At 35.2% G+C, this 22895-nt stretch overlaps 1 protein-coding gene across 1 annotated transcript in view; it reads left to right on the plus strand.

The window, feature by feature from the left end:
* Positions 1 to 22895, plus strand: part of LOC108754854 (icarapin-like) — a 35146-nt gene that overhangs the window by 5032 nt on the left and 7219 nt on the right. The window contains exon 2 of the mRNA XM_018497481.1: positions 14646 to 14726. Coding sequence (XP_018352983.1) covers positions 14646 to 14726 — 81 coding nt within the window. The remainder of the gene's footprint in view (positions 1 to 14645; positions 14727 to 22895) is intronic.

A 22895-nucleotide genomic window follows, 5' to 3' on the forward strand; every position in this document is an offset into this window, starting at 1 on the left:
TACTAGTAATAGGACGTCATCATGTCCTTATTTATTATTTATAAGTTCATTTTAAATTTTAAATTATATAGATGTATTATTTTGATTATTCCTGAGATAGAAGATAGAATTGTAATGATGCCATAGGTCATCATAATGTTCTTACTTGTCATTGTAAGGTCTTTTATAAATGACAAATGAAGTCGTGATGACGTCTTCGTGTTGACTTGTGTACTACCTGAGGAGTGATAAAAACATATCAACAACGACATATGTATTACAATGTGCGAACCATGTGTATACCTTTACTTAATATTTCGCTCAGAAAAATTTGAGAGAAACGACGGAAGACATTTCTACCGAGTATCATTATTTCGCTGTACCTCTCGTGACTCCATACGCGGAGTGTCCTTGCAGCTTACGAGCTCGTAGTTTGTTGTGCACCTCCGTATCTGGAGGCGAAGCGCTGCCGCGGATTATGACCAACTCATATTATTTTCCTGTCGCGAACAGCCTGACCCCGTTGACGTAGTGTTGGGCTTGCCTTGAGTGGCAGTGGCACCGCAGAATATGCCTCCATTAAGTATGCAGTCTGCATCCCGTCGCCGCCTTACCGGCTATTTAAATGAAAAAAAAGCAGCAGCGGGTACGCCGCAAACGTTTTTGTCGGCGCGTCTCTTTTTGTTTCTCCTAGACGTTGCCCCCGAGGTCAATATCTCGACTACAAATGATTCTGCGCAATTAGCTGCATAGAGCAAAACCTATTCAGTAGACGAATGATCCACGAGACAGTTGTAATAATTTGTGATTGTAACTCGGGGTAATAAAAATAAATGCCGTAAATTCAAAGTAGCGCAGAAGCCGTAAATGGATATATATATTTATAGTTATTTTTGTTTAACAATATCAGACACGTATTCCAATGCTGTTTATATCTTTAAAACAAATAATTTCGATATATATATGTCAATGAAACCACACATGAAAATGTCATCAATAATGTTTTTATTTTGCTTTATCGTATAGTTTAATGTATCTGAACCAGAGTCAATAACAGGAAATATTATGTTTATTCTCTATATTTTGTAATAAATTAAACAGAAAAATCAAAGAATATATATTTACGTAATATGAAAATAAATATGCAAGATTAATTACGTTATGAATAAATATAAATATCTAACAATGTAAATTGTTATTAATTGTTTTAAGAAGATATTACACGCGCATACATTTAAATTTTTAACGCGATAGTAAAGTTGAGTATTTTTTTTATAAAGTAAATTATTAGCTTTTACATAAATAATCTTTTTATTTGTGCAAAAGTCTTCTTCAGGGTAATTCGTTATGGGATATCATAACTAATCAGGATAGGGTATCTCCTAGACACACGACATAAGATGAAACGAGTATACATTTCAGGATTAAAGTAAAGCGCATCCTTAGCTTCAACTCGTGCACGACTTTTGTCCTGACAATGCATTTTACCACGCGCATTGTATAATTCGTGCAAGCAACATGCTGTAATAACATTTATACAAATGCGCCGTACATTGCTTTCTGTAATCCTTAAAAGCATAATTGCGATTTATATTAAGTAATGTTTGTGAAACGAAAGCGGAGATGGAAATACCTACCAAGAAATTTTTATTTTTCCTCGAGGAGAAGCAAATTATGCACTGCCACTGATGTCACGGAAATTTAAATATTTTGAAATAAAACGCAATGCGAGAAGAATTAATTTCGTTTCAAATTATTTGCATGTCAAGGCTGATTTACATATATTTATTGGTCATTCACATCGTGCTACGTATAATATCGACATTGGACCTTGTTTAAAAGCACGAACACTTGGCTACGGCTGTATAATGATTTAACGGCGTCGTTTAATGCAATATATATCGTCGCGATCATGCATATGTGTGAAAGAAAATGCCGTTAAACATCACGCATAAAAGTCTTTACTGGCAAGTAATTTGCCTATCGTCATTTGTTGCACACGCGCAGCAATAAAGCGGTAGATAATAAAAACAGTATTTGGGCGTAATTCTCGAATTAAACAAATCATCTTGCGCATTTACACAGGAAACTGCAAAGCTGCTTTTAAAGAGGAAGATACTCTTTAATGTGGCGTTGTGTGCACTTTGTCTAGAAAATTTATGCCGGGGAATTTTTATTTTATTTTTAATTCGCTAATCTTAAAGAGTCCTACTATCGTAGATTTAAATAACTTTTTCCAATTCTATTTTAGTAACAGGGTATCATGAATTTTTTTCGAGTACTAAATTCGTAATTGCACGCATTTAAAATGTACACGAGACAAGAGTCATGAGAGGAATGCATTACGTCGACGATATCTGCGCATTAAATTTACATTCGCCTGATTTGTTATTCAGAGCAATTTTTAGCGTGCATTTTTGCTGTTTTTCTCCAACTTTCAGTAATCGTTTGAACTTTCAATAATCAAAACTAACTTGACCCAGACTACCTTGTCTTTGTGACCTAATGTTTTATACAGTGAAAGTCAAGAACGCTCTTAGTTACCGAAATAACGACGAGCGAAGCTAATGGACATAAAAACTTTTCAATTAAATAAAATCGAAGCTTTCCATGCGAAACTTTTCATATTAACGCTCTCGCGAGAAGCAAGAAAAGGAAATACAGCAGTCCCTGGCAAACAATTGCGAAAAGGACGAACTCACGTCAATATTCGCGAAACGATAAAATCGAGTTTTGCATTTAGCAATCATATGGCTACACATTTACGAGCTTCAACTTTGCCATGTTATCATATTTGCGACTGCTGGTCATAATAATTATTATAATGTGCGAATACATTTGCATAGTTCATGTCATAAATTTTGCGGGTTATGGAAATTTTTATAAATGAATCAATATTAAATTGAAAGTCAATGTTAGGTATTTTTTTCGTATATTTTAGTCTCAAAAATTTTTTTTTTTTTTTTTTTTGGACGTTACAAAACATATTGTAGTAATCACATGTTATTCTGGAGTTGGCTTAAATAAGTCTTGCCAGCGAACCGATAAAGCGGCACACTAGATACAAATAGAAAAATACGCGATTATCGGGAAATAGCGCAGAAGACACACAATAATGTGCAGCAGAGAAAGCGCCACACAATACCGTGGCCATTCTTGTTGACGTAAAGAATTATGGGATGGTCGTTCGGTCAGTCGGTGGCAGACAATCCAATTATCCGCGAGTCGCGAAGCCATAAACTGCCGCGACTCTTGGCGATGGTGGCGGAGAATGATAGAGTAATTATGAATAGGTGAGTGCATATCGCGCATAGACATCAAAATCGGATCTGCCAGGTGGAAATTCGTTTGAAACCAATCATTAGCGCTTTCCTCGCCTCGCCTCGCCTCGCCTCGTTCGCTCGCTTTTTGTCGTATAATAGCGCCGCCGTAATCGCCGCTTTTCCGAAAGTCTAATAACGAGAATAACGAATATTCCTCCGAAACAAATTGAAATCCAATCTCGTGTCTCGGCGAATCTGTCGGGAGCAAAAGTCAATGCACCATTGATTTTCAGCAAGCGCGACCCCGCCGAGAAAACGGTAATTTCAGGAGAGAGGGGGAGTACAGTAGTGTTCGATCGACGGAAGGAAGAAATGGATTTTTTTGTCGACTTTCGGAATGGACAATTGTAAAAGAAGTGCTTTCGCACATTAGCCTTGGCTATATCTTTATCGCAAAACTGTATCGCAAGGCGTGGCGTGAGAATAGGATACATATAAGTTACGAATTGCGAAATTATTCGTGTATAATTATCAGTCGTAAAATATAAGCGCGTGGGGCAGAACAATACTAACATTTCGTAAAGAACAAAACAACTTGCTAGATAAATCATCTAGAAGAGAAGATTAATGGAGTTTCTGGCTCAATGTAGGGATAACGCAAGATAACGGGGATGGTGCAAAACTTTTTTCTCTTTCTTTCTCTTTTTTTTTTGGTTTTTTTGATATATGTCCTTTGGAGTCATGTTGCGCGTACATTAGTTACACGAAAAACGACGCATTTGACAGACATGAAAAAACGAAGACCGTCAGTATATTTCCGGATATGTGACCTCGACAGTCTCATGATAATAAGTATATTGCATATGGAAACAGGTATAACAGTCACTAATTAGCAATAAACTGATTGTGTAAAGATTCTCAGAAAATATATGCAGTTATAATAAAGGCTTTGTTTCCTGACGGGCGAAGAAAAGATACGCATATCAAATAAAATATTTATCGTTCAGTTGTACGTTTCCCATTATATCTCTTCGTACACATCCTGAGCGATAGGAAACAATAACGCATATTATCTGTTGAATTATTAAGGGCTATATCTGTGAAGGATTAATTACTGAATAATGTGGAGAATTAATATTTATATGTGTAATCATTTAAAAATTATAACGTCCAATTACACATTAAATAATTGAAATATTATTTTTGATTCATTATTAACTTTTAAAGTAAAATAAAATCGAAAATCTACAAACAGATATTTATTTATTGCTAATGCACAGAAAGAATGATTTTACTGAAATATCTAAAAATTTAAGTAGGTACACATTTTAAAATAATTTTGTTGGAACATTAAAATAATTATGTAGAGGAAATTTAAGCATGGTGAGCAATGCTGCAAAAACTTTTGACATTTTAGCAATTAGTTTGGGCGTTCTATCCAATTATTTTGATAATCCGACGAGAATTATTTGTACTAAATTTTTTAATATATCTGCAAAACCGGTCTTTCTGCGTGCTTGTAAGAAAAAACATTTGGGTTTTCAGATCTAATTTATAACAAAGAAATATATAGGGATATATATATATATATATATATATATATAAATTAGTGGTATCTTTATCTACTTCTGCCTTAGTATATAAACGTGATAACATCTTACATCACATTCAAAATCCCTAAACGCGTCACATCTCATTGAGTTCTTCTCTCCTTCTAACCGTCACTCACGCAACATTCAGTGAACCAAGGCGTATAATCCATGTTGCATCTCAAGTATTTAATGCCGTTAGAACGTAAAGGAATTCATCGCCGAGACGTTGTATTGATCTTTACTTAAGCGAAGCGATGTACGCGCGCGTGTGTGTCAGTAATCCTCGCTTTGCGTGATCATCGCATTTCCGAAAATCACCGTGGTGTGATCGACAAAATCGCGTGGAAAAAGTGTACGAAACGCAAACGATCGCCCATATTTTTCGTCCGAAAAAAAAAAAACTTTTCGGCTTAACTGTGGAGTGAATCGGATTAACACGGTAGTCTTCGATAATACGGGATAGCGTGGAAATTCAGGACACCATCTGCATCCCGTGTCGGAATGCCTTTTATCCTTGTATAATAATTCGTTTGCACATGAGAATTTCCATTTTGTTTCGCGAACGAAAGCTGATGTTTTTAGCGCGTCTAGATCTGTGATCTAGATATCGCTGAATTTTTTCTTTTATTTGCGATAATTAAACTGTCTCTTATCGCAATATAGAAATAAAATTCTTGCAATGCAGTTGCATTTTAGCTTCTAAACTGTGCATTTGTCAAGGTGCGCTTCACCGGTGTAAAAGAAAAAAGATATGACAGATCACGAGACGTGACATTTACAACGGAACAAAGTGGAATGGTTCCCAATTATTGCACGAGAACACTTTCTCGTGATGCGCAGACAATCATCAATTTGCAATCATTTTTGACTGCAATATTATGACTAATATATTCGATATTTTATGTTCACATTTAGCAATAATCGAATATAATTTTTCATTTTACATTTTATTTTCATCGGACATAATTTTCAGCACATTAAAAAATAAGAAAATATATTTTGTCTGAAGAATCGATAATTAAGAACATACATATGCAGCTACTATAAATACCGTTAACGCGCGACCGATTACGTGATACGTCTGTCATAATTTTAAGACTTCATTAACAAGCTATTTATATACCTGGAGATATTAATACATCTGGAGACCAGTATGTGTTACGCAATTTCAGTGTTTAATATATAATGCGCAAAAGGCACTTAAACAAAGAGAGACTCACATATGTATTTCACGGTATTTGATCAATTTTTTGCATGATTATTCTGAGGCATCAAAAAATAATCCCTGTAATAAAGCAGTAAATTGTATCTCTGCGTATTTTTCGAGGAAATCGTGATTTTAGGTCACGATGACGGATCACTTTCAAACTTGGGAGAATCGATAGATATTTAAAAAATATTTTTATATATACATATAAATTAGGCCCTAAAATTGATAGTTTTTGAGAAAATTGGCATTCTTTGATTCCAAAGCTCGAAATATCTCGCGAATGATTACTACTTGTAAAACGATAGAAATCGGGAGAGTGAAAATGCAACCATCCTTGAAAAAAAGTGACGATCTTTACTCTTTTTAGAGTGAAATCTCACTTTTTTGGAGTGACATTTTACTCCTTTGAAGTGAAAATTTACTCTAAAAAAAAGTAAAAATTGTCACTTTTTTTCAAGGGTGGTTGTATTTTCATTGTCTTGGAGTGAGATTTCACTTTAAGAGAGAGTGTATATTTTTCTAATTTTAAATATAATAATTTCAAATATTTCATTTACGTTTAAACGAAGAGTAAAGAGATTTGAAAGCGATCCGTCGTCGTGACCTAAACAAATCACAATTTGTTCGAAAAATACGCAGAGGTGCAATTTACTACTTTACAGATATTATTTTTTTGCTGCCTCAGAATAACCACGCAAAAGCTGATCAAAATCCGTGAAATACATATGTGAGTTTCTCCTTGTAATTGTAGTCATGTTTACTTAGGTATCTTTAGACTTCGTATCCTTGGCGTTCAATGTACAGACGATAAATGAGGAGCAGATTTTCAAAATGCGTTTTGTTCAAAGTTTGTAATTTTCAGAAAACGAGAAAAAAAGAAACTACGCACACACAAAAGTTACAGAAAATAACAATATTGTCAATCAGTATAAGACGTGAAACATCAAACAAAATTGCTAAACAATCGAGAAAAAATGTTAAACAAATGCATTTTGTTTGTCTCTAGTTAAATAACATAATGCACTTCAAAATGTCTTTTTATAAATCAAATGTTTTTTTATAAATTACGTTTTATAATTATTTTTTCTAAATTTTTCTAAATTTAAAAAAACTGCATATAAAAATTAACGATGACAAAATGCTTCCTGAACATCTCAGAGTAGCTTATAATATGAGCCTTTCACAGCATTGAACAGTACGCCGCCTCTAACTAAAAAAAAAAAACGAAATTTTGCACAAAACGCATTTCGAAAGTCTGCTTCTCAAATCTTCAAATTCTTACCGGGTTAAAATCGATCCCACAATTTCTACGAAATCGGACCTACGGAGTAGTCTCGTATACACAGAATGCGTAATATGCAGTGGTGTGTCAATCTGACGCACTTACCTCCACTGAGCGCGCAATAACTTCTTGCTTCGAACGCGGATGATGTACGAGCGAATATATACTTACACACGAATTCGCTTGCGCGTACATGTGTGCGTGCAAGCGAATGTGTTGCAGCCTATACGTCGAGCGAGTCATACCTCACTATACGAGACGCAAGTACTTCCAAGTTATTACGCCTTTGACATCAAGTACGTACTCGTGCGGTACTCGCTATTTCGATTCCAAGTTTCATAATGTCGAGGCTCTATGAACTAGCAACGCCACTTCCCGTTCCATCCACACCTCGATTGGTAGGTGCTCCTGTCTATCCTTACTATAACCCATCAGTTGAAACTGAAACTTTGATACCGGCGAAAGCTCAGCGTGTCGCCCCAGCAGAGATACGGATCATTGCGAGATAATAATAATATGGGGACTCCGCCACGTAATTCATTTTATCTTTGTCTGCAGTAAAATTAAATTCCAACCTCTTGCAATGTTCCTTTTTTAAACTATTTCTTTCTACCGTGACCTTCTCGCGTGCTTAATTCGTGTTATGTCTGTTTTATCTCATTTCTTTTGTTATAATTAATATTAATAATTAAAAATTATATGACTCCTTGGGGAATTATAGTTTATACGTAAAAAAAAAATCGAATTGTACTAGGATTCTATCGTTTAATGCAAATTTGATTTTTCTGTGTATGAAATTTGTTGAAGTATTTAAAAATTTTGGTAGATACTCTGAAAATAACTTTATTGAACCATTAAAATAATTAAAATTATTTACAGACATGTATCTAATTAAATTTTTAGATGTTTTAACAAAACTCTGTGTAAAAGTAAATCTCTGTCCAATTTTTAGCATAATAATATTATAATAATAGTAATGAATATAAATTTAGAAAATAATTATAACTAACAAGTATATATATGCGCGCATACATGATAAATGGAATGGATGAAAAATTCTGTTAGAATAAAAAGACGCTCTACAAATGAAATTCTTAAAATTTCTGAAAATGGAATTCGATGCACTGCAGGTGTACTACAAGACATCAGCGATGCATGGCGCGATGAGACGCTTCCTCGGAGATTTGAGCATTTTCTTTTTTTTTTTATTTTATGAATAACATGTACGCGCGCTACGAGGTATTATCTTTTTTTCCCCTCAGCTTTTTGTCGGTTCACGTTTGCTATCGATTTTTTCACATTTCTCTTCGCATCGGAAATATTCTCGCATCGGCAGACTCATTTTCAGCGCAATCAAGTCGCTTGAGACGTTCAAATAATGAGAAATAATTTCGACGGGACATTATAAAATACGTACAAAATAGTCGCTAAAAATTATGCGCGTTGCTATAAAAAATATATAACGAATGAATCTCTTCGATAATCGGAATAATTTGAGAAATAATTACGGACCGCCGGCGTGACATTTTGTCACATGATACACACGTGAACATGTTATACCGTCGTCGGTCTACGATCGGTTCTTTCTTCTCACTCAGTATTTTTCCTGTTAAAACATACGGCAAGCCTGAGAGCCTCTTAAAAATTTAAATAAACGCAAAAGTCTCGCGTTGCTAACGCTAAGTTTAAGGAATTTTAATAAAACGCCGGTCGGAGAGTTACCATACGACTTAAGGAGTCGTTCTAAAAAGTGTTGCGTCCCGCGATCGTAATATCTTTGACAAATATTTATCCGTCCCACGTGATGGCGGTGTGTGGGTCCACAGTGAAATGCACGCGTCGCGCGATGGAGTAAAGAGAGAAGCATATTTTACGAGATGTTGTGGCAGCAGCGGTGTCGGGCCTGTAATTTCTCGCCCAACAGGGTATGCATTTTTTTCATGCAGTTCTCTTCCGGTAAACAGACTAAATAAACTAGCGAGGCTGGTTCGCCAACAATCGACCGACCGGTCCCTGGTACCTACTATCTTTCGTTCGAGAAATGTTTATCTGGTGAACGCGATGTAAAACGCAAGAGAATCACCCTGTTTCACCACCAGTGAAGCAAAGACGGTATCCATCGAAGTGAAACAAATCTAGATTAACGGAAACAACAGTGCAAAATTTACTTAACCCAAAAGGGTGAAAATATTTCACACCTATATAGTTGCACGCAACCACGTGAAACAAAACTACAGTAATTTCAGGTATTTTTCCCCCTTTTAAATTTAACCCCCCCCCCCCTTTAAACTTCAGATCTATTTGAACGAGATAATCTTAAAACAGAAGGGAAATGCAGAATATCTTTAAACAACCAAGTGAAATATTTTGCCTTCCGGGTAAATTTGCACTGTTCGAAAGCGAGGAGGTTTTCGCGCAAATAGGCGAACGTCGCAGTAGCTTCGTTATAAATAACGCGAGTATAATACTCGAACTTCCCAGTTAATTAAGCGCCCCATTAATATGATATTACGCTGTAAACAAAGGCAATTTCCGCGGAATCTGAGCGAAATGGTTCGAAATTTTATTGCTCTTCGTTCTCTGTAATCGCTTATAATCCGCAGGTATTTCTAACTATCGTTCGATGCGAACTTGTTAAGTTGTTAATTTGATGCATCGTCGTCGTCGATAGCGAGTATTTTTCACGACGGTGTATTAAGCTCTTGTTGCGAAACTTTCCTGCACGGATAATATCTGTAATAGTATAGAGAATGAGATGTAAAGAAATAGAAGCAGAGATAGATACACTAAGAAAAAAGGGTTGTTGTTTCCAAAAATTAGTTGATCCAACTAAATGTAACAGTTACGAACTGTCAAGAAAATATTTGTTAATTCAAACAAATAATATGTTTTAAATTTCAACATTTTGTTAATTTAAATATATAAATATTTGAACTAAATAATCATTACGAACGAAACGCATTTAGTCAAGTTAACAACTTTCTTCTCAATGTAGAGATAGAAATAGAGAGAGAGAGAGAGAGAGAGAGAGAGAGAGAGAGAACGCTCGCAATAACAATAGAAATCATCATCTATTCACGTCAATTTTGATGAATCGGATTAATACCCTATTTGATTGACGGCTTCATTATCTTCTGCGGTAATTGCTGCTATACAGATTGTCTTCAGCAAACTACGTTTACTTTTAACGAGTAAGATGACGCGTTTTGAATATCGTGAGCGAAAAGAGGGAAAGGGAGAGTTCATTTTCCATTAATATGTCTGCTGTCAAATTTGCCGAAAGTAAGGTGAAGTTTCGAGATGGAGTTTCCACGTTTTAGTGCTAATTAGAGTGTTTTGTCGTATAATGTATCATGTACATATATTATATTATATTGCTCATGAAACTATCAATACTTTGCCGCAATTACTGTAATTACCTTATATCGAAATGCTGCATGGTGAATCGATCGAGTCGACAAGCATTCCAATTAAGCATTCCGATCGGTCGACGATGACTGCACATCCCAAATCTATCCCTGTATTCTTGTGTTCGAAATACAATTTATTACTTTTAACAAAGCATAAAAAGAGTCACTAACTTGATACTCGATTGTAAACTTAATTAACCGGCAGATTGCTAAGTGTTGGTCACTTATATCGAGCAGCGCTTGAGAAAAAAAAGTGATACAAAAAAAAAATTAAGTTTTTGTCCACCCCAGAAAATCGATTTCAACCGCGGTAATAAAGAGTTTAGTACTTTTACGTGCATTTGTACTTTTAATTGTCGCCGTATTTCTTCGCGTATTTTTGCCGTATTTCTTCTATGAGAATTTATAGTCACGCGAATTGCAAACTATATCTTAGTATTCACACGTAAATCCAATTCGCGACTCTAATCCAAATGCACGATAATTCGAGAAGAATGCTGGGAATATCTAACGATACTCGTCACTCTTTTCGCTGCCGCGCCGGAGGATATCTGTTTTTGACAGCTACACGATGGTGATCCACCCATAAGAAGTGGAATTTTGCCAGCCGATCCCGAGGACACTGCGGAAACGCCGAATTTCAGGAGCGAATCTATTTGAAAAGGGATCTTTTGAAAAATAATTTCAACGTTAAACAGACTTTTATAAAAAATAATTTATACACTGTTCAATCTATAGTGTCAAATTTAATCTAATGTAAGTCACTGGCTTGTACCAAACATATTGTTATTTTATACCAAGCCTGTCCAATTTGAGCCCCAGAGCCAAAATGCAAACTTTGGGAAACACTATAAAGTAGATCCGTATCAACTTTATAGTCCCCAAAATCTTACCCACATGAAATTTTTTTGCGTCGATTCCTTTGCGTTTTGGCTCCGAAGCTCAAATTGGACAGACCTGTATTATACTAAAACGATAATTAAATTTGATACTACATGACGCTATAGGTGTCAAATTGACATTGTACAGTGTGAAATATAAGCACTGTTTCAGTTTAAAACGAATATTAATTGAGCAGAAGCAATCGCGATTTACATTAGGTTAAATTATTTGACTATAGACTTGTGTAACAATGTACAAGATAATTTTCTCCAAAAATATATATTTGTTGATAAAAAGTATGTTTTTAGGGCACTTATATGTTTTGTTTAATATCTCGTGTATATATATCCTCAAAGATTTCCCGGAAATTTGATTTGCAAAACGCGTTTACTATCCGCTCCTGGCAAAACTTCTATTTCATCCTGCAGTCAATGGCAGTCGCGCCGCGACGCTGCTCACGCCACCCCCGCATCCGCGGTTCCCTTTTTACCGCGACACCGCATTAAGCCCGCCTAATGTCACTCGAAGAAGCGACGAGGGGGGGGGGAGGGGGGGAGAGGTGAACGGAGAAAAGTGGGAAGTGTAAAAAACGAGCGAACCCGATAGATCGATCCGGCGGAAATTTCTCAGGGGAACAACGCCCATGAGCGCGATGCCGCAGGCCGTTCAAGCGCTATCCTACATCCATCACGCAGAATTTGCACATTGGTGCTGGACAACTAGATTTACTGGCGAAATACCCACCGGCGGAGAGGGCGGGCGGGTCGTAATCACGGAAGGAATCCACGGAATTTATAAGGCGTATATAAATTGAAAATTATTTACAGAAAGAATTAATTCCGTTATAGCGAATATATAGTATATATATTTATATGAATATTTATATTATAGTTTTTTTTTTCTTTTTTCTTTTCTTGTTTTTTTTTCACACTAATGTAACTCCTTAACGTACGCGCTGTGAAAGCCCGAATTGTTATAACCGACCTAGCAAAAAATCGTCACAGATTAAATTTCTGAAGTAAAAGCGTGCTTCCGTTCTCTCAATTAAAGCGCAAAAAGTGCCGCATCACAATAATCAACAATATCGGTGAAGTATTAAAACGCAACGGGCCCCGATAGATGATCATATATTTTGCATGTGAATTGCAATATAAATAATTAATCGTCAACTATTTATCAACGCGGTAATGCATAGTGAACGTATAAATTTGTAACGTATTATTAATCTCTTACGCGATGAAAATTTGTGCTTTTACGAGCGATCGATGCGAGCGGCGCGTGTTTTATCAATCCCGCGAAATTAACAATTTAATTTGTGACACGTAACCGTTTTCCCTCGAAATTAATATCACGCCCGAGGATCGATTTTTCCGCGGATGCGGATGCGATAAGATCGGCCCTTTTCACGATTCCGTCAGAGGCGTTTCGGCTGCCCTATCAATCTCCACCGCCGTTTTTCAGTTGTGAGCTCGCACTCGCGGATTTTCTCGGGTCCGCGTTACTGCGCTTCTAGCATGCAGAAGGGGAATAGATTGACTGAAATTGACACCTACACTCCCGCCCGTCAATGCGAATTGACGACGACCGAATTGGATAATCGGTGGAAACGCCACGATCTCGCCGGTGATGTGAGCATATCGTGGCACGACCTCATCTTTATCCTCACATCATTGTGTCACACTTTCGTCCTCGTCACTCCTAATTTCTCAATATATATTTTCTTAGATCTTTTATCGGAACGCGTACTGATATAAATTGACAGTGTCAAATTATTATACTATATTATCCAATATGAATTTATTTTTGATCATTTCTATGGATCGTCATTGCTCCTATTGAATATATCATTAATTTAATTAACACAATGGAATTAATCAATTTAATTTTTTTAAATGTATTAAATTTGACTCAGTTTGTTATTTACGGTATACAGTAATATGGACATTGTTGACGTGAAACTAATCACAGAAAATAGATTGATTTACATTTTGACACATGGATGTTAAAAATAACAAAATTTTTATTTTATTTTTATTTTATTTTTAGCTCAAGGGATTGAATTACTATTGCTCTTTTGATATCTAACGGTGTACGTTATTCGATATCAACACGACGAGTTTTTTATTTCTTCGACAATACCCAGAATTAATTTTTTTTCATCAAAGTTCATATTTTTTATGAAAAACTTTTTTCCGTCACGAGTGCAGTAACGCAAAAATTTGCAAAAATTCGTGAGATTATTTATAAAATGTTTTTATTCGTTAGAAGTTAAATATTACATCGGATGATTTTGCAAAAAAATTCACGTAGATTTGAGGTGTCTCAGCCACGCCGGTCGGTAATATTCGTTATATATTCGTTAGAAATCCTTCACGGCCACACCACTATCTGGATTGAATGATATATGATGTAATTAATGGTTATTTCGCGGCTAATTGCCCGGGCGATTATGACTTTTCCACGTGTATGTCGCAGCGCTGCACTGCCACGGCGAACATGAGAAGGAAGTTTTAAATAGCATGTCCTAAATAAATTGCAGAATTTAAGTTCACTCATCGATATAACATATTTTAATTTTTAAATGCATTGAAGTAGATGTGTGAAATCAAAAATAAAATAGATCGAATTCAATTGAATATATATAAACTAAATTCACCAATGATTACGTATATATTATTAACGTAATTGTTAACATCGTAAGAACCTTTCGATCAAATAGAAAACGTTAGCAACAACGTAAATTTTAACACATTTCTAAAAAAAGTTGTAAAACAATTTGATTTTGTCATTGATAAATAAAGAATACAATGTAATTTCTATATACAAATATATATATATAATATATATGCATTGGGATATTTAAAAAAAAACAAAAAAATTTTAAGATTTAAAATATATTACTAAGGAAAAATCCGATAAAATATAATGATCTGTCTAGACTTAACGTATTTTGATAAGATTTTGCAAATACGTTGATTTTTACCGTAAAAATGTAGTTTATACTAACGATGACTATTTTTATTACAGGTAGATTAGGATACGATGCGTCTGATGAGGATGATATCGAAACCATGAACTTCGACTTCGCTATGCCTTCCTTTTTTAGTGGTACGTAACATTACAATTATATCGAGACGAGATGTGTGTGTGTGTGTGTGTGTGTGTGTGTGTGTGTGTGTGTGTGTGTGTGTGTGTGTGTAATATAGCTTTGATTTTTTTTAATATGGTTTGTTCCTCTTAATTGCATGACACATTTTCTGTTCTCTCTGTAATTAAAAACAAAAATAAATATGTTTGAAACATAAAATAAAAAGAAGAAAAGGAAAAGAAGAGAAATAATTCATAATAAACTAGAAAGAGCACCATAATAAAACGAGAAAAAGAAAAGAAATTTCATATCATCTACAATTGTTACAATATCATATTAACTAATTCTTATCAATACGCAATCATCCGTTCGCATTTTCATCACACGTTTCATGCTAGATACAGCCGCGATAAAATATCGATTTTATTCATCCGCTGTGAATGCTGCAGTTAATGGAAAACGAGTATATGGTATTTTTGACGTTGAATACGGGCTGAAGATACGAACTTAATGGCGGCTGTGTCAAATCAAATGTTAAATACAGTTGCAAATGTAACCCGTTATTTTCATTAGCGCCTCCGCACTTCTGCGCTTTAACACAGAGAGATTCGCAAACGCGGTACACGCGAGAGAGTGCGAATTTGTGTGCCTCTGACAGGTAGATCATAGAGGTGTGCGCAAATATCGCGCACGCATCGTACAGACGGCCGGAAATGCAACGTACAGCCACGATTGCATCGCGGAGCGTCAGTCTCATATCCCGCTTACATGCGGTTTGTCTGAGCGTAACTTCCGTCAGTGTGCGCCTACAGGGATATTTGGTATTGTTTATGGTATACCAATTACCACGTTTCGTCGTTCATACGAATCTTGCTTACAATTAGTACACGATCGACTAATCAATGGCTGTTGCGTCATTAAAAGATTAATTATTAGCGCAACATTTTTATATTTTATACATCACATACAGGAATATCTTTCACAATAATAATTCATTGCATCGATTAAAAGTAAATTCTGCAATATTTAACCGAGAAACGTAAAAATAACATATCGAGGTTACGAACGGAGTTATTCGAATTATAAAATTAGCTTGCAAATTAAAATTGTGTCTTCGTAAAGTTTCGTTCGAATGTCATCAAAATTTATATAAACTTATAAAAAGACAGATATTACCTTTCTTTGGTAAGACAAGAATGTGCTTGAATATTTAGTCCAAAAAAAACAGGTCGTTGAAAAGTTAAAAGTCTGAAAAGGAAAGAATTTCTTTTTACGAACACAATATCTTATCTATAAAACATAAATATAGGGGACTCCTGTTTTCTCAAGATAGATATAGTAATAATTAGAATTTCAAATATACGCGTTGATATCGGTGCATTAAGTCGGTAGTGTCGCGCCATGCGTGTATTTCTGCAGATTATCACGCAGCTTTACGGAAGGCAACTTCCGCTCTTCCACGTTTCTAGGATGATCAACAATCTCTCGTAAACCAGTTCGACTGCGAGATATGTACGGCTTGTATGTATGCGCGCGCGCGTGTGTGTGTGTGTGTGTGAGTGCGTCTGCGCGACCGCGCATAATAATGTCTCGCGGGTAATGAGTCGCTTATTCGTGTATGGGAGCTCATACGTGCCGCCCGTCGCTCTCGTTGCGCAACAATTCGTGCTCTGGATCTATCGCAAAATGATACCCGCACCCGTAGGTCATGCCTTCGCTCTAACAATGTATCGCCATTTGACCATCATCGATGATCGCATTTAAGGGAATCCTCATGTGGAACTGGACCCGCATTAATGTAATTGCGATGTATATGTGAACAAGATTTTCGTCGAAAATTTACGCATGCACGATAGCCAATGCGATTAAAATCTCACAAAGGATCCCCCCCCCCACACTAATTCTATGAAAAATTGGATTCCGGTGAAATGAGTTATTTTTCACATATATGCAGCTTACAATGTGATGAAAAAAAATGTCATACTTGATACAAGACTGAATAATGGATGGTTTTTGAGCTACGATGTATCAAATGTGTAAAACTTGCGCTCACAGAGCACCCTTGATACACGATCAAAAACTATCCATTATTGAGTCTTGTGTCTATGACATCTTTTGTCCACAAAGTTATAAGCAACATTATTATACATGGAAATTAATTTGCTAGAACTTTATTGTCGATATAATTAGAGCAGACACCTCAAAAGGCGGAATAATCGTTAAAAAAAAATAAAAATATCTTACTGGAATATTTAAGAAGAAAGTTTGGAATGTAAATATATCCTTGTATGAATATAACTTTTCAAAATCAGCAATCTTTCTGATTGGAATCCGCAGGAAGGAAAACTAACAGTAAACAGATTCCGTTTTGCTTCCTGTTCCTCTTCCGGAAAAGTAAACACGGAATAAACAAATAACCGATACTTATACACAACGTCTTCCGTATTTTTGCGGTTATGCACCGAAGAATTTGCTAAAAAGGAACGCACACGCTATAGATCGGAATCGGACGCATCCAGAAACTTATTTATCTTCAAACGTTTTTTTTTCTGATCGAGCTTGGAAAATGCTTGGTGTGCAAACAGAGATTAAACAAAACGACGGTGAAAAAGCCGTTTGCGTAGTATGTATGTTTTCATGCCTTTTTACCAACTAATATTTAACAAAATTCTTGTTAAATATTTTCATGCGTTTCGCGCATGCGACGCGCGTTTTATAAATATTTATAGAGCCCAAACAATATGCATCAAATGCCGAATATTCATTCGAATAAGCAAAACTTTTACATGGGGGTACGACCTGAAAAATTTGCACGATTTCCCGAAATAGAGGCGACTTTGCAATTTCCTTAATACACGTAAAGCGCTATCGCGAGATATATAGCTGTGGAATAGCTGTACAGTGTTACATCCATCGTACCGTTAATCGATATACGTAACTGTAGTATTACACGCCGGCGAGAGAAAGAATAACAGGTAGCCGTGGTATTCTAATGAAAGCAATTACCAGAAAATATTGTTCTAATTAACCAAGTTGCGATTACTAATGCGCTACAAAAAGTTAGAGATTTCCTCACGGCAAGAGAAAGAAAGAGAGTCGATATAAAACTCCCTAAACAAAAAAACTCGGTAAATTCGGATGGTGTAGAACGTAATGCAATATTGAAAGCCATTTTCTTAAATTTCAAAAATCCAGCACTTATAATACTGACGGTATTGATTCACTTTATATAAAAAAGATATAAGAATGCATAAAAATAAAAATGACTTCTTACTAAGATAATTATATTAACTTCATTATCAGATTTTTTTAAGTTTATTAGCTAGCTAGCCCGATCTATATCCTGTATTATATATTTAGTTAAATGTGAAATTTACCTTTGACTAGATTTACGTTAAGATTCTTTAATAAATCGAGTTACCATAGAAATGTCTAATTTTTTTATATAATAAAGTTGAAGTACCAAAATTGACGTGGACAAAATTCTACGATAAATTAACAATGGAATAAGAGAGAAAAAATGTTGAAAATGTACAACTTTTCATGTATAACTTAGTGACAAATAAGGCTCGCAGACGCTTCTTTGATTAACTGCACACAAATCTTATTATAATCATTTTCTCAAAAATGAGACTATAATAGCTTAAAAAATTACGATTTTAATTGTCACAAAAAAATAATAGGTCAACGGCCATTCTGGAAACGATATTTACGTGCATAAACTTGCATATAAATTTAATCTCGGTCAAGATGCAGGTCTTGATTCCTATCGTATGCTCCATACTATTTTAATTAAGACACATAGTTTTTAAATATTTTATTCAAATTATGCAGATATTTATAATTTTGGGTGGGCCCCAAATTTTCTGTACTTTACTAAAGAACCACCTTAAGGTTTTCGACAAGAGTATATAAAAGTTATTTTTAAAATAATTTTCGCTAAACCTGAATTTGTCGAAATATTTCCTTCAGGTCCGATTTTTGAGATATAAAAAAAAGACATTTGTTCGAGTTGTATAGGAAAGTTTCATAGAAAAATTTGGTATTTTATTTGAAATTAGAAAAAACTAGAGGTATTGAGCGTTTAATTTTTGTTTTTTTATTTCGTTGTTTGTAGCAATTGCCTAGCATGCTTTCATTTCAATATCTCTGATAACGTCTCTCAATCCTTATCAAATCCCAGAGGAAACATTTCTCTTGCACCTTAATTCTTTGGAAAGAAATACCATTATCTAAAAATTGATATGCTATATTTAAAAGAAATTCGATTCAATGGAATTTTGCTGGGATTTGAATTTATCGCCAAAAATAGGTTTAATAAAAAACTTGTTCCCTTTTCTTGCACTAAAAGTTATTCAGTAAATTAGCGTTATAACGTTGCATCGCGAATTCGTATCAGAAGAAATAAAGTATTGAAATAAGATCTTTTATCCGAGGGAGGCAAGACTCGGAATCTCATTCCTTTATCTATCAATTATCCTATTATACTTATTGGGATCTCCATGTATAATCAGCCGGTGGAATTTGATGCACGCGTCGCTAGTGATAAATACTTTCGTGCATGGATGTTTTTGTGCGCCGGTAAAAACATTCGACGAAGAAAGGTAGCCGATCGATCGACGTGATTAACGGTGTTATCGCGTGGAATTTATAACAAGGTGATCCCAAAATCCGGTATGCGCGTAGGTGGGTAAAAGACGGCACGTGTAGCACACCCAACAAAATAAAATCTATTGTGCCGATGAACATCGTCTTTCATGGCCTTTCGAAGTAGTGCAGCGGGTAAAGGTCGCAACGTTAAATGTTAAGCTCACAATGATATGAAATGCACGGATGTGAGAAATAATGCTGCACGCTACAGTAAATAATGTCCTTCAGCAATGTTAATGCAAAAACTGTTATTTTGAGAATAAATGTATTTAAAAGTTTTATTAAATATGGATACATTATAATAGATTAAGCACGTGTCTGATATTAAACGCACGCTAAATTAAAAATACCTGTGTTTTATTAAATAAATTATAAATGCTAAAGATAAAAGGAGAGTGCAAACTGGAAAATATATTTTTAGACGTGCAATTATTTGTGTGAAAATTCGTATGAAAATTAAATTAAATCGCTGGATTCTTTTAACAGATAGTTCAAACATATGTATGTAATATAAATATATTTTGTGGAAACTATAGACATAAAGCGCTTGTGTATATATGTGAGGTATTGATAGTTACATAATTTAATGTCATTACGAGTTTTTCTGAGCCCTTTAGTAGATCGCGCATCCTTTCGGAAAAAAAAGCCTTCCGTTTCCTGAAATTTCGCTTGATATCGTACGCGGCGTGATTAAAGCGCGACCGAAAATTAAATTTTTCAGAGAAAATTAACAAGTCGCGCAAGAGAATTAATTGACGTGACTACCCGCGACCTCTGCTATTTTCAAAGAGTCGCTCTCTCGTGCGGCATATTTTGCGGCATATCCAGGTAGGCTGGATGGACACGCGTTATCCGTATACCGCCGCAACTGTGCGTATATATGGCAAATTAATAAATTAATGAATTGATAAATTAATAGATAAATTCGGCGATAATTCTGCACGGAGCAATTTATCGGGGAAATTTATTAAGAGGGGAAATACAATGAATTTTATGGTATTTTTCGATATCCTATGAATATCGAAAAATATCGTAAAAAATATATCGATGTTGAATTTTTACGAAATTCAGTGCTGTGTATTACAAATGCCAGATTATAAAACGCTTTTTTTAACCGTTTCTCTGGATATGGCATACCTGGCTTTTTTTCCAATGTTTTTTCAATGCTTTTTTAAATTTCGTATAACTTTTTTTATTGTATATATTATCAATAAATATATTTGCACGGTACCGCGTTATGTTTCTTAATATTTTTTAATTTAAAAAAATTGTTTAGAGTATACGTTTTTATAAAAGTCATAAACAATTAAATTGGATTGGGCTATATTCAAATGTATCATTCCCGTGATGTGGCACGGAAGAATTAAAATATTAGGAATATATCAAAGAAAATAAAAAAATAAATATAAACAAGGTATACAAAGTACATATGTATACAAAGTAGATACTAAATAATCTTTTAAAGAATGATTCTTCACACAAATTCAAGATGAAAATAATAAGATAATATTTTTCACAACAAATTATTTACAGCTTTAAAAGATGCTTGTTATCATCAAATTATCTATATCTTTCTAAGATGCTTATTACCATTAATATCATTAAATTGCTTCTCAATTTAGTTTGAAATATTATTAGTCCAGCTTGGCTTATAATTGCACTTCAAAATTAAAAATAATTTGGACGCGCAGTTTACAAAATGGAATAGATATACAAAATCACATCGAAAATATTTTTCAAGCATTAAAGATCTAACTTAGATTGTTAAGATTTTAGTTATTTGTTGCATGATCAAGACAAAGACTTCATATGATCATTTATCAGAAATGACTTGCTTTTGGTTTCAAAGATAATACAGGATATTAAAGTTGAAAAAAAAATTGTTTTCCAAACATTTTTTAAATCACTAGAATTATTCTGATAAAATGTTAAACACATACATATAAAGTTTCATCAAAATAACCCGAGTGGTTTTCGAAATTTTTCGTTCAACTTTTACATTCTATATCTTTAAAAACCAGAATTAATAAAAAACATGTTTTAAACAATTTAAAATATGTTTTTAATTGTTGTTTTTAATATGTTTTAAACATGTTTCATTATAATACTTGTTTAAAGCACATTTAAAACATTAAAAACATATTTAAAAGAAGAAACGTAATGTTTTATCAAACAAACAAACAAACAAACAAAAAAAAGAAACAGTCTTTGTCAACCCTGTTTCGGATATATGATCATATGAAGTTTTCGTCTTGAATTTGTGTGAGGAATCACCCTTTAAAATCTTTTAGAAGACTTCCATCCTGTATAAAGATAGATAGGTATGCATTAAGAAATGTTTAGATTTTTATCACTAAAGTTAAACTTTTGATTGACTTCTTGAGCGAACAGAGGTTTGCAGACACGAGGAAGGAGATAAATTCGTGAGCCGCGTGCATAGCCGCATGCGATCCTTTACGTCTATCTCATATATCAAATCCCACAGGGGCACTCGTGCAGAATGCAAACTGCAACGAATAGTTTCAGTAGTATGCCTATTTGCAAGTCGCGACACGCTCAAGTCGCAGTGACGTCAGGCCCGAGAAGCTCTGATTACATTACCGTGCGTCCGATCGACCGAAGTGAGAGAGCGGAGATTCTTCGACCGAGGCGAGTTGACGAGACCACTGCACGGAATCAGAAATACGCTGACACGAGTTCGAGAATTCGCGCGCTCCTTCCCCGGTGCAATCGGAGATGAAGATATTATAAAAACGTGAAGTGACGTGCGTGGTGGAAAAAAAAAAAAAAAAGAAAAAAGAAATGTGTGCTTTGTCGTTTGCGCGATAGAAGCAATGTGTTTTCGCAATACGCGCGGGATTGGAAGGCAGCGGAATATCGATCACAAAACAAAGGTTGCCTCGAGCGCACGGCCTCCAAGGTCGGCACACGAGAGCTGCAAAGTTTATCAGATCACTTTCACCATTGAGAGAGGATTTTAAGCGTTGCGCTGCCAAAAGCAAATGGGAAAGACGATAATCGGTCCCGATTCATCGCCGCCATGCCATCGCTGCGCCGCGCCACGCCGGTACATAATTCGTTATAATCCGGGGACTGAAAGCAACCACCGGCACCGAATGGGACAGCAATTTACGGTATAATCGTTGATTGCGCGACTCGATGAATCGTTATTCAAATCCGCGTGACACAGCGCCGTGGGAGGCTAACGGGCTGGAATGGGCCCGGGGGACCAGGAGCGCGAGCGGGTGCCTTCGGATGCCAATTTCCCGATCATTTCACGAGCTGTTTATTATTTTAGCGTCACGAATAATTTGGAATTTAATACGATAATACGATGGTATCATCGTTAACGAATTCTATGCGAGGAGAAAAGAGATGTAGGGGAGAGTTGTCGAATGCGTGCATCGCTTAAGCTATTTTTCATTATATATTTTCCGCTTGGTGCCGATTTATACGCAAATGAACACTGGAAATTGTAGCTATTACGGACATTTTTTTATTATATACGTGTTTAACTTTTCATTAATAACCAAATTAAT

The sequence above is a fragment of the Trachymyrmex septentrionalis genome, unplaced genomic scaffold (assembly GCF_001594115.1).
Source record: "Trachymyrmex septentrionalis isolate Tsep2-gDNA-1 unplaced genomic scaffold, Tsep1.0 scaffold81, whole genome shotgun sequence".
In the NCBI taxonomy this organism is placed as follows: Eukaryota; Metazoa; Arthropoda; class Insecta; order Hymenoptera; family Formicidae; genus Trachymyrmex; species Trachymyrmex septentrionalis.